Below are 12334 nucleotides of genomic sequence, written 5' to 3'. Positions count from 1 at the left end.
AAGGTCGCTAATGGTAATTCAATGTTACTCTTGGGGGGGAGGGGGGCTATTCTGCCCCGCTGATATGGATTTGAATTGAGTTATTGCTTTGGTGCTTTGGTTATTGCTTTGGTGCGCCTGCTTGGCATCTTATTGGCAGGAGAGTTGTAGTAATGACGGTATGTGAAGAGGCTCTGCTTGTGTGGAGAGGCAACATTACATATGGCTCAGGGGATTGCATCAGTTGTTGGGAGAGAGTGTAGTACAATCGCATGTAGCCTGATACATTAGGCAAGGCAAGGCAACTTTATTTATGTAGCACTTTTCATACACGAGGCAGACTCAAAGTGCTTCACATACAGTAGACACATCATTGTACAATAAAATGAAATAATAAAATAAAATAGATAAGTTAAAGTAAACAATTAAAAAATGTAGTGTGGAAAGTGCAATGTATTTAAATGTATTTAAGATTTAGCAGAAAGCTAAAGCAAACATACAATAAAATGTATGAAAATAAAATAAAAGTGATAAAATAAATTAATACGTTAAAGAAAACAAACAAATATTACAACAAACGCAAACGTGAACATCTGGATGGTTTCAGTAAAACTCTACTCTACTACCCATTTTATATAGCTGTTCACATTACCACTATTGTTTTTTGGATACTTTCAACACTTTATTTATATTTCGATTTATTTATTTATTTATTTTAATTTGACTCAAATCATAGATATTTTATTTGACCCAAAATAAAAATAAATATCCACTCTCAAATAAGAATTTATTGCCGTCGAAGAACCCCATACACTCCCTCATAAAAACATGGATACACATTAGATCCAGGAATAGCCTGTGGGTGAGTCTCTGTTCTACATCCTTTTAACGTGACATCTGACATGATAATGCATCTGTCAGGGGCTCTGAATGAAGTACTCTATTCTGGCCATAATTTCCTTCGCAAGGGCACCAAACCTCAATACTTCTTTAAGCCTGTGGGAACAAAAAGCAATGAAACACTTCTGGCCAGAAGGTATACATTAAACATGCTTCGGTGCGGTGTTTCCTTGTGAATAAGTTTTCAAATACACTTAAAAACATAGCCCAAAACTTCCAAGTCCAAGATAGTGACCTATTCAATTTAAATGTTTTATGCTGCATGCTAGTTGAACTTGATTATCCTTGATTAATAGAACAAAAATATCTTTGATTTGATTTGAAACATGCCTGCTGTGAATGCATGATCAACGCAGTGATTGAAAGTTGGAGGCCTAGTGGGATACACCAGACAATTACAGCCTGAAGCCACTTGGAGAAGAGCTGGTATTAACAAGTGTTCTGAATACTGATGCTCCCATACACATTTTACATCATATATAAAGCCAGAGGGCATGATGGTTGAGCCTTTTAGTCATGATAAAGGTATTTTAGGAAGTCTTTTTAAGCAAGACAATTGCATAATAACACAATCATATCGAAAAAAAAATGTTTATTTAGTTACATGAGATACTGGATTTTTTTTTGGTTTCAATTAAATCAATTATTAAGATGACCACAATTTTTGAAACACTTTGTAGCGTAAATTGTATTCTTCATAAGATGTGTGGCTTTATCTACAAAGAGACTTGATTAACGCAGGCGGGGGTGCTTGGCATAGCAAAACATGTGTTAGTTATCCAAACACATCCCCGGACTCTGTTATTATACTCTGTTACATTATGTGTCTCTGAGTGGGTCGTCAACAGGCATCAACCGACCTGAGGACACAGCTACAGAATCATATAGTGTAGGTCTTACAAATCTCCCTTCTCTGACGGAGATGGACGCCAAAATGAAGGATTTATATGCTTTTATGGAAGTGATAAGATATAGACATTTCGTAGACATGTTCTTGTTGATGGTCTGGTTATCTTTAAGATGAATGTGGTCAGGGTTAGGGTTAGGGTTAGTACCTACTTAATACTAATTAAATCAAGGGAAAATGAATGTGTACGTAAAATGTATGTTTTCAAGTGCTATTGACAGTGACAACAAACATATTTTCTTTCAGTGTGGTCAGAGCATAATTTAATGGGTATTTGTACACGAGGACCTGAATAATATAAAATAAGTGATGGATGACCTCAGCCTAGCTGCATCAGTTCAGGACCATTAGCTCTATCTATTCCAAGAGGCCATCTCTCTCCTAAGTTATATAAAGCAGTGTCGGGAAAGATCAACAAACAAACAAAACCAAACAAAAACATGACTATGCCAAGTATTCAGTCTGTATCCATGCGATAGCACAGACTCTTTGTCCCAGTTCCCTGTTCTAGACCCAGCCCAATGTCATATTGGACTTCATTCAGAAGCTTTAGAGTTCATAAAGGCTTCTTTCCAGGCACTGGAAGGCTGGCTGCCTAGACTAGAGTTGTTTATATAATTATGAGTCTCAATAAATCAGATCGGTGAATTGTCAAAAAATCCCTTCCGCAGGATGTATCCTTCCTGATGGAGGGATAAAAACGGGGAAACGATCCAAAAATGCTACATGACAAAATATTTCACATCTAACACACTAATGCTTAATGATTTGGAAGTAATGTGGAAATTGATTGCTTTTCTCAGAAGGGATGCATAAAATAACATGGATGGACATTTTCTCTCATCGAAAGGACTGTGGTCTGTCCTTCTATTGAGGTCCTTAGTCACTTTCAGAAGACAATTCCCTTTTAATGAAGGGCATGGATTATATATATAAATATTACAACTAATTGAGTCTGACACGTAGATTGTAGATTGTCGTCCGCAGACTGTGACACATGGATCTGACCGCTCATGACCACTCATGAGATGGGAACAGGGTTACCAACCCACAAAGGCCCTGTGGACCGATGGTGGACTGTATCCATGATATTGACGCCACCTAGCACAGAACACAGCTAATGTCTTGACAATTTCTTGAGTTTAAAGGACAATACTGGTCTGGGTGATCAAATGATTGTAACTGTCTCCCCTGGCTTCACTAAAACTTCACTAAAACCCCCCTGGCTTCACTAAAACCTTTGCCAATATCATTTGTCAAAATAACTTCCTTGTACCAATTCTGCTGAAGAGGATTTCGCATGAGCACCCCTGCCATGAGCGACAACCAATGGGAAAATTGCACTTTTGTCTTTTGGAATCAATGTCAGTCAGTTACAACAAAGTCTGTGGACGACATAACAGTGAATCACCATACAAATACTTATACCAAATACCAACGATGGTTGGATCACCCAGACTGGTGCTGTCCTTAACACTGGGTCACCCCTGACCCATGTGCCGAACAAAAGATTGTTTCGTCACTCAGTTTTATAAATTGTGAGTGTGCTTATTGACACTGCTCAACAGTTAGCCATGGAATCCAGATCTACAGAGAAAGTGGGAAGAACAATTGCACTTAATAACTATGTTTTACAATAATTCTGCTCCTGAGGCTGCTCACATCAATGTTACCGCTTTACCTTCCCATCACCAACTTGGTGCCATAGAAAATCAATACAGAGAAAAACACAGGTTTACTCTGAATTCCATCCAGCTACACCCACTATGACCTCAACCTTGAGAGCTTCATGAGAGATAACATGAAGCTTATCCCCTAGCATGAAGCCTCAACCTAACCATAAGTTAGGTTGAGCCTCCCGTGGTGTGGTCAGTTAGGGTTAGGGTTAAGGTTAGTAGGGTTAGGGTTAGGGTTAGAGTTTAGGGTTAGGGTTAGGTATTGTTTTGTATTAATAACAATGTAATGATTGAGGGGAGCGAGTTTGTTTTTATATATAACAAAAAATATATATATAATAATAATAAATCATACAAAAAAATAGAATAAATGTTCTTGACTGATTGCAGAGGCGCTGGGCTGTGGCACTGCTGGAGGCATGGAGGGGAAACACTGCTCAGAGTCCTTATTTGTTACTGTGGGTTAATGCCAGTTAAACAATGTGCCGCAAAGTCAAGGTAATTTAGAACATAGCTTTTGTTGATATTTTCAATGAAATCACCAACTGGATTGGGTGAAGAAAAAAAAAAACTTTAAAAAAAAATTTGTAAAAAGAAAGTTCTGCATAAGCAATCATTAAAGCTAACCCTCCACGTCGTGTCTGACAGACATAGTCACAGAACTAGAGGAGCAAGTAACGGACATCTAGCCTTACCCAGACCAAGGTCCAATCTACTCAAAAACACTATTATTTACAGAGCAATTTCATTATGGAATGAACTACCAATAAACATACATTCTTGCATAAATAGAAAATACAACTTTAAAAAGTCTCTGAAAAAACATCTGGTCCATATGTAATGTGTATACATCTTTAATGTTGTCATTTATTTTGTAGCCTTCATATCTTTTTTACTTTTGTTTTATTTATAATTCTGATGTTTCTTAATCACTGCTGTTTATTATTTGGCTATTTTTACTTTTGTTTGACATAATGTCAAAGTTATTGTCTGTTGTCTATATTTTATATTTCGGACCCCAGGAAGACTAGCTCTCATTTCGGTGTGCTGCTAATGGGGATCCTAATAAATCATAAATCATAAATCCACATGTTCTGATGCATTACCTATACCATATTCGGGGTGGGATAATGTCTTAGCCCATATAGGCTACTGTAAATGGTAGCCTAACACAGAAATATAAATCTATGTTGCATGGAAAATGTAAACTATGTTTACATTTTAACATTTTAACTTTAGAATTTGAAGAGGATAGCAAAAGTAGAAAGGTGTTGATTCATGCCCCAGAGCTCTGATATCTCTGTCAATTATTGATTTGCTGATTATAGACACTTTATTGTTTATGGCTTGTACTTTAAGAGTTGCATAGAATAGCAGAGTGGTCGTCACTCCGTGTCCGATGTAGAAGGACATTTCATTACCGACATGGAAGGACGCAAGAAATGGGTTGTGTTGGTTTTGGACATTGTATGCCTCCTGCTTACATCCATCTATGGCTTGGTGAGGAATCGTTATTATAAATATCAATATCAATACTTTTTCATGGTCATTCATGTTTGATTCATGTTATGGACTATGGACTTTATCACTGTATGGAATGATCTAATTTGATCTTTTTTTAAATCTCTTACAAAGCCAACCACAAAAGTATTGGGTAAGTGATAGACAACATCCTGAATGAAACTTGTATTTCCTTCAAGATATTTATATATATAGAAAAGTTGATCGATTGCTTTCGCCATCTATTTCAATGTTTGAGTTGTGATCTTGAAATTCATTTAATTGTTTATTACTTTAATCTTTTCCACAGAATATGATGTTGATGGCGGACGAGATCGGGATATTTTCGAGATCAATGAAGGTTTGAAACACTTTACTTGTCATAATAAATGTGTATAAAGTTTCCTATTCCACACACACATGAAATACACACACAGAAGAAGCTCAACTAAATACATGTATATACATGAACCTCTTCCACCCACACACCCACACACGTTGTTCCACTGAATCCTGAACCTCGGTGTCCACAGAGGCCGGCTTGAACCTGGTGGAGGGAGACATTATACTCGACGAGGTATGTTCACGAGCCTTACTTTGGAAAAGCAGTTACCTTTCGGCTCATTGTATTCTCACCAACTTTCAAACGCCTTTGACTGCTGCTACAGAGGCAATCCAGAAACTCCATCATAGGTGAAGAATACAGATGGCCGAGTACTGTTCCATACTACATGGAGGACGACCTTGGTGAGAAAATATACCGTCGTAAAATACCCCTGCCTCCCCCAAGAACCGATAAAGACTCTCTTTAAACACTCATAACTGCTGTTGCAATATATTGCTTACAGTTACTACTGCTGGGAGGATCTTCCAAAATGTATTATGGGTATTATATCTCCTCATATGGCTTAGGTGTTCCTAAATAATGAATAAATGGTAGACCATTTGTGTTCCTCAGAAGGACAAGGTAATAACAATGAGAACAGAATGCAGAGCAGGCCAAACACCTTTTCTGAGTATTTCAAATAAATTAATCTGATTGAATAGTTCAGTGCTCAGCAAACTTAATGCTAATATATTACTGGATTTTAGAAAGGGCTGTTAATAACCAATGTTGAACCAAGAACAGGGCATATTACAAAGTTATCTATAATGTGTGTTGCCTCAAAATGTGAAATCACCAAAGAGTTAAAAAAATAAATAAAGAGGTAAGCAGTTCCCAAGAGCCTGATTTTCTAGGCTTTGAGAGGCACTCAATAGATATTTTTCACCATGACCTATTTTTTCTTTTGCCTGCTGTCCTCTGCAGAGATCAATGCTAAAGGTGTCATTCTGAAAGCTTTCGAACAGTACCTGCTAAAGACCTGCATCAATTTCCAACCCTGGTCTGGAGAAGCAAACTACATCTCCATCTTTAAAGGGAGCGGGTAAGACACAATGCGTTCTACATTTGTTGATCCAGTTGATTTATATGTGGTAATATTAAATACAGTTAATCAGAGACTGCAAATGGATTTTTTTTTAAACATATTTAAAAAAATCAATATATGTATATTTATAAATGTGTGGATTATTTTTTAAATATAATTTCCATATTATGTAGCAGTCTCTTATAAAACTGTCTTGAATATTATATAGCCTACATAATGAATATTTATTTAATATATTTATTTATTTATCAGCATTTTTCTTCCGCTTTATACATACATAAATAAATAGTAAGATCATTTAAGGAAACAAAAAAGGTCTGGAGCAGTTACAGTATGTGACGTTTATAGTGATCCGTTTTCACTTCTAGATGCTTCTCCTCTGTGGGGAACCGGCGAGTGGGAAAGCAGCGGTTGTCCATCGGGAGTAACTGTGATCGCATAGCAACCATTGAGCACGAGTTCCTTCATGCGCTGGGCTTCTGGCACGAGCAATCACGGTCAGACCGTGATGACTACGTCACCATCATGTGGGATCGCATCTCAGCAGGTACTGACCACAAAATACACAACGATAACACTAATTCATTATTATTAGTCTAATGAAATGTTCTGCAGGCAAGATGTGAGAATCATAAAGAGAGAGCAGAGCAGACCATTTTGAAACTAAACAATTGAAAAATTCTTCCCTCCCTACGTGTCTCCTTCATTGAGATTCAAAGGCGAGATGGATTCCTCGAACCTATCAGGGAAGATATTATGCTGGGAACCAGACAAATCTGCAAGCTCATGTTGTATACGCACTGGCATGTGCGTCTGGCCCCCCTCCCGTCCATACAGATTTCCAGCAATCCTTGCCGGGGTCGGGCCAATCATAAACGTTTATCTGATATGGGGCGGGTTTGATACAATGAGGCTCACGCAGAAGCAGGCAGTCAAATTGAAAGAAATATTCTCGCATTTCACTCACCATAGCTGACGGATGGCTATTACTTGAATTTCAAATTATTGACTGACAGATATTGTAGGCACACATTATTGAATTAGGCCGTCATGTATAGTTTGTCATAAATCAAGGAACAGCAAAGCAAGGCTTTGATGTACTGTTAACGAATGCCTTCTCAGGTGGCTGGTGTGTGACATCTATCAGTTGTAAAATATCAGCAAATGACACTATGACAAATGACAATAAAAAAGTCATGATCATCAGGTCATCAGGTTTTATCATCATCATTCATAGGCACTAATCCAAATGGTTTAATTCAGTGACACCATAAATCATACCGTTTGAATCTGCAATACCATAAATCAGATGAATAATCAATGATTATTAATTGTTATGAAACGATTAAGAGTGCAAAGTTCGCCTTTGAGTCAGCAGAGTATTGGGTGGCCCTGGAAAAAACGTCCTCAAGTCACCTTAAAACCCTGAGGCCTGGGGTGCCCCGGTGGCTCACCGGGTAGAGCGCGTACCATTAAGGCCCAGTCTTCACCGCAGCGACCCGGGGTTCGATTCCTGCCCGTGTTTCTTTGCTGCACGTCTTCCCCTCCATCTCCCGTACCTTCATGTCTTAAAAAAAACAACAACCAGAGGCCTCTCACTGACTCCGCAGGGAAGGAGCACAACTTCAACACCTACAACGACACCACCTCCAGCTCCCTGGGCGTCCCGTACGACTACGGCTCCATGATGCACTACAGCAAGAACGCCTTCCGCAACGGCACGCTGCCCACCATCGTCACCAACATCCCGGCCTTCAGCGACGTGGTGGGCCAGCGCATGGAGTTCAGCGACAGCGACCTGCTCAAGCTCAGCCGCCTGTACAACTGCAGTGAGTGCCGTCAAAAGTCTGCTTTATTGTCAATTTCAAAAGATGTGCCAGACAAACAGAGGAATCTAAATTGTGTTTGTTTCTGACCCACGGTGCAATAAGGAGAAAAGGATACAATTAGGTCAAATAAAATAAGTAATATTTACAATAAATCCCGCGAGTGCTCCTGTTGGGTAGTTAATACCGGATACATAGATGTCGCTGGATCAAAACAATGCCACAATTGTTTGTTGAGCAAATCCAGGCTTTGATAAATATACGTCAGGATCGTAAGTCGCTAAGCCAGGTGTGTTGACACGTGTGGTAATGATGTCAATGATGCTTAATGAAAGATTGTAACAAGGTCCATTGCTACCAACACCCAGGTGGCTTCACAGGGCCGGTTTACTGGAGAAGTTTGTAGTTAATGATACATGGCACTGGTGCTCCGTGTTGCCATACAGGAGTTCTCCCCATAAGTGTGTGTGTGTGTGTGTGTGTGCATGTGTATGTGTATGTGTGTGTGTGTGTGTGTGTGTGTGTGTGTGTGTGTGTGTGTGTGTGTGTGTGTGTGTGTGTGTGTGTGTGTGTGTGTGTGTGTGTGTGTGTGTGTGGTGATCACACACACATGTGCAGCATCACCCAGGCCCAGAGTCCAATCAATCTGACTTGGGCCGGATGAGGCTGCTTAAATCAGCCATTAACCACGAAAACTCCCACAAATATGGGCTGACCTTTAACAGCGGGACAAAGTTTTATGATACCTGCTATTTAGCTGAGTAGTAAGTGTGTGTGTGTGTGTGTGTGTGTGTGTGTGTGTGTCTTGCCCACCTCCCCTTCAGCGCAAGCCTCCACCTTCCTGGACTCGTGTGACTTTGAGCTCCAGAACATCTGCGGCATGGTGCAGGGGCCCGGGGCCATCACTGAGTGGGCAAGGGTAACAGAGGCCCCTGGGGGACCCAGCACTGACTACTCCAACCTGGGGAAATGCACTGGTGAGCGTGTGCCTTCCGACAACAGCCACACCAGCACAACACAACGCATGCATAGAACTCTGCACCACTAGTCAAATTGAATAGGTTTCTGCGAAGAGGCCCTGAGGTCTGTTTTGAAAATGCTAAATCTCAATTGCCTGAGGAGACATAGGGCCATTGCACTGCACTTCATCCCACCACGTGTGGCCGGTGGACTGTGGTTGAGTGGTGGAGTGATTATCACAGCGATTCTGCCCGCTCACCAATCATCTCAATCGTTATCTCGTACATGAGATAAGAGTGTGTCTGCCCTCCTGTGCTGTTTTTCCAATCTCTCTTATCATCGTATCCACAAGGGCAGCGTGGAGGGAGGCTATGATCACAGAGGAGATTTCCAACAGCGTTGGCATCAAACGTGCTATCGTGAAGATGTGAGAGTTGTAACGAGAGCAGAATAGAGCAGAAAGATGAATAAACAGCCCTCCCTCCCTGGGTTTCTAAACCATTGAGAAGTGTTGCATTTCCCGCACCTGTGAATGACAGGCAAGACGGCGTCCCCGAACCAATCAGGGAAGCTGCTACGATAGGTCAGATCAATAAAACTAAATGTTCTCATACAGCAGCTCGGTGCGGAGTGAACCACAACAGATATTCTCACATTTAACATTTAACTCACTCATAGCTGAGGGATGGCTGTGGCATTTCCAAATAAATAATACTCAAATTACAGCATGATTCTCCCCACTACACCTTTTAACGTATCATTGTCACACAGGCTCAGGGTATTTCATGCACTTCCCCTCTGGCGCGGCCGGCGCGGGGGCTGTGGCCCAGCTGGAGAGCAGACTGCTGTACCCCAAGAGAGGCTACCAGTGCCTGCAGTTCTTCTACTACAACAGCGCCGCCCCGGAGGACACCCTGAGCATCTGGGTGCGTGAGTACGACCCGGCCCACCCCGACGGCACCCTGCGGCTGATCAAGACCATCGACGGTGGGTATCAATCTCCTTCTCTTCTCTTTCGTTCTGGGAATAATTACTCCCGGGGCGAATCAATAGCATCCATTTATAGCTATATATATAGCTATAAATATAGCTATTGGCTGTTATATATATATATATATATATATATATATATATATATATCTTTGTTTTTCAATTAGATTAATTATTATTATTAATTAATTATTTGATATAAAAATGAACGTTAAAAAACTTGACTGGGGCAGCTAGGGGCAGACTGTGACGCAAAAGGTTGAAGAAAGCTGAAAAAACGGACCTGCCACACCACAGGCCCCTCTGCCACACCACAGGCCCCGGGATGCTACTCAGGCCTTTCGGTTGCCACAGTGGTAGCATTGATCTGAGCTAATGTTGTCTAGAAAGTCTAAACCAAACGTTTTTGTATTTTGACACGTGCAGGGCCACCGGAGGAGCTGTGGCAGCTGCACCACGTGAGCCTGGACGTGAAGACCAAGTTCCGCGTGGTGTTCCGGGGGGAGAAGCACGGCCCGTCCCCAGGGGTGGGGGGGCTGTCCCTGGACGACATCAACCTCTCCGAGACGGCCTGCCCTGAGCACGCGTGGCGGGTGACGAACTTCAGCAACGTGATGGAGACCACACCCCCCGGCACGGCCATCTACAGCCCCCCGTTCGCCTCCAAGGAGGGCTACAGCTTCCAGATGGCGCTCTACCCCAGCGGGCAGACCGACTACCCGGGGGAGCTGTCGGCCTACGCCCACCTGGTGGCCCGCCCCGAGGACTCGGGCCAGCGGTGGCCCTGCCCCTGGAAGCAGATGACCATGATGCTGATGGACCAGCACCCGCACATCCAGAAGCGCATGTCCAACCAGCGCAGCGTCACCACCGACCCCAACCAAATCATCGAAGGTCAGGGGACGGCCAAACGCACAGCCTGGGGTGGGGGAAGGGGAGGCGCCAGAATACGGCAATCAATTCAATCGGTTATGTGTCAATCAATGAGCTCTTCAGCACTTTATTCCGCATCCCCTTTTTACCTCGATTTTTCCTGATCGATTTAAACGGCCTAGATGAGTCATCAACGGGGGATTTATTATGAATCATTGTATGACAAGGATGTACCGAAGTTCAGCTTCCATTTGCACTCCACGCTTTGGTCAGTTTTGGCCTTGATGTGTGTGTGTGTGCGTGCGTGCACGTGTGCATGCGCGTGCATGCAGGCGATCAGTGCTGTGATGACTAACCTCTCTGCTCCCGCGTCCCCAAACAACGCAGGCGGGACCGAGCTGTTCTGGGACGACCCCCGCAAGGTGGGCGAGGAGGTGGCGGGACCAGGCGGAACCAGTTACTTCCGAGGGCACGGATATGGGACCGCGGTGTACCTGACCCATCTGAGAGCCCGGAGCAGGGATTTCATCAAGGGAGGGGACGCTATCTTTCTCCTCAGCATGGAGGGTAAACACTGGATCCAAACGCACCACTACGTTCAGGCTGTCCCACAGACAGCTATAAGTCTGCCCGGTACTTTAGGGCCTGTGTCAGTGTTAACTCTCCCCTGTATGAGATGATATAGTGAGGTTAAGACCGCACAGTAGGCTATGCACATACTGTACCGTCCATCGCAATTACACACTCCATTAAATAATACTTGACTAGATTGTGATAATATATACCACCGTGGTTTTTATATAACTAATGGAAGTTATTTAACTGACTTAATTTTAAAATGACTTAGTTGACAATACTTGCACCGCTACAGAGATACAAATGCAGACGTTCACCTTTCAAATGGAGAGAGGAAGAGAGAAACCTCTAGGGGAAAAGAGTTTTTATACAAGGTACTTATAATAATGTAATAGTAATAAATTAAAGGTTATATCGTTTTAGTGTCTTTTCCAAATGCTCAAAGACGCTTATATACTTATTTATACATCGGTATATGGTCCATGGATATTGTTTTAATATGTTTTATAATTCACACACGCACACATGTGGTTGTTCAAGTGACGTTTAGATCACAAAATCATATTATGTTGTTATGAATGTGATCTTTTCATCGTTAGCATTCAACAATTCAACGACAATATATATTTTTTGCATGTTTCTCCCAGACGTGTCTCACCTCACAGTGACCCAACCGATCCCCCCAACAACCACGGCATCACCAGAGACCACGGCGCC

The 12334-nt window shown here is 42.0% G+C and overlaps 1 protein-coding gene across 1 annotated transcript in view; it reads left to right on the top strand.

Annotated features, from left to right (window-relative positions):
- Nucleotides 1-4887: 4887 nt before the first annotated feature.
- LOC311373312 (meprin A subunit beta-like) overlaps nt 4888-12334 on the top strand; it is a gene marked incomplete at both ends in the record, with an annotated part of 8332 nt that continues 885 nt past the window's right edge. Inside the window, 13 exons of the mRNA XM_084490096.1 lie at nt 4888-4962; nt 5098-5116; nt 5273-5323; nt 5496-5539; nt 5631-5709; nt 6272-6389; nt 6761-6939; nt 8003-8221; nt 9043-9195; nt 9950-10165; nt 10595-11062; nt 11429-11608; nt 12265-12334. The exon at nt 12265-12334 is cut by the window's right edge and continues 123 nt beyond it. Coding sequence (XP_084346222.1) covers nt 4888-4962; nt 5098-5116; nt 5273-5323; nt 5496-5539; nt 5631-5709; nt 6272-6389; nt 6761-6939; nt 8003-8221; nt 9043-9195; nt 9950-10165; nt 10595-11062; nt 11429-11608; nt 12265-12334 — 1871 coding nt within the window. The remainder of the gene's footprint in view (nt 4963-5097; nt 5117-5272; nt 5324-5495; nt 5540-5630; nt 5710-6271; nt 6390-6760; nt 6940-8002; nt 8222-9042; nt 9196-9949; nt 10166-10594; nt 11063-11428; nt 11609-12264) is intronic.

This window comes from Micromesistius poutassou (assembly GCF_964030765.1).
Source record: "Micromesistius poutassou genome assembly, contig: SCAFFOLD_5528, whole genome shotgun sequence".
NCBI classification, from domain to species: Eukaryota; Metazoa; Chordata; class Actinopteri; order Gadiformes; family Gadidae; genus Micromesistius; species Micromesistius poutassou.
This window is presented reverse-complemented; position numbering and strand designations above follow the sequence as displayed.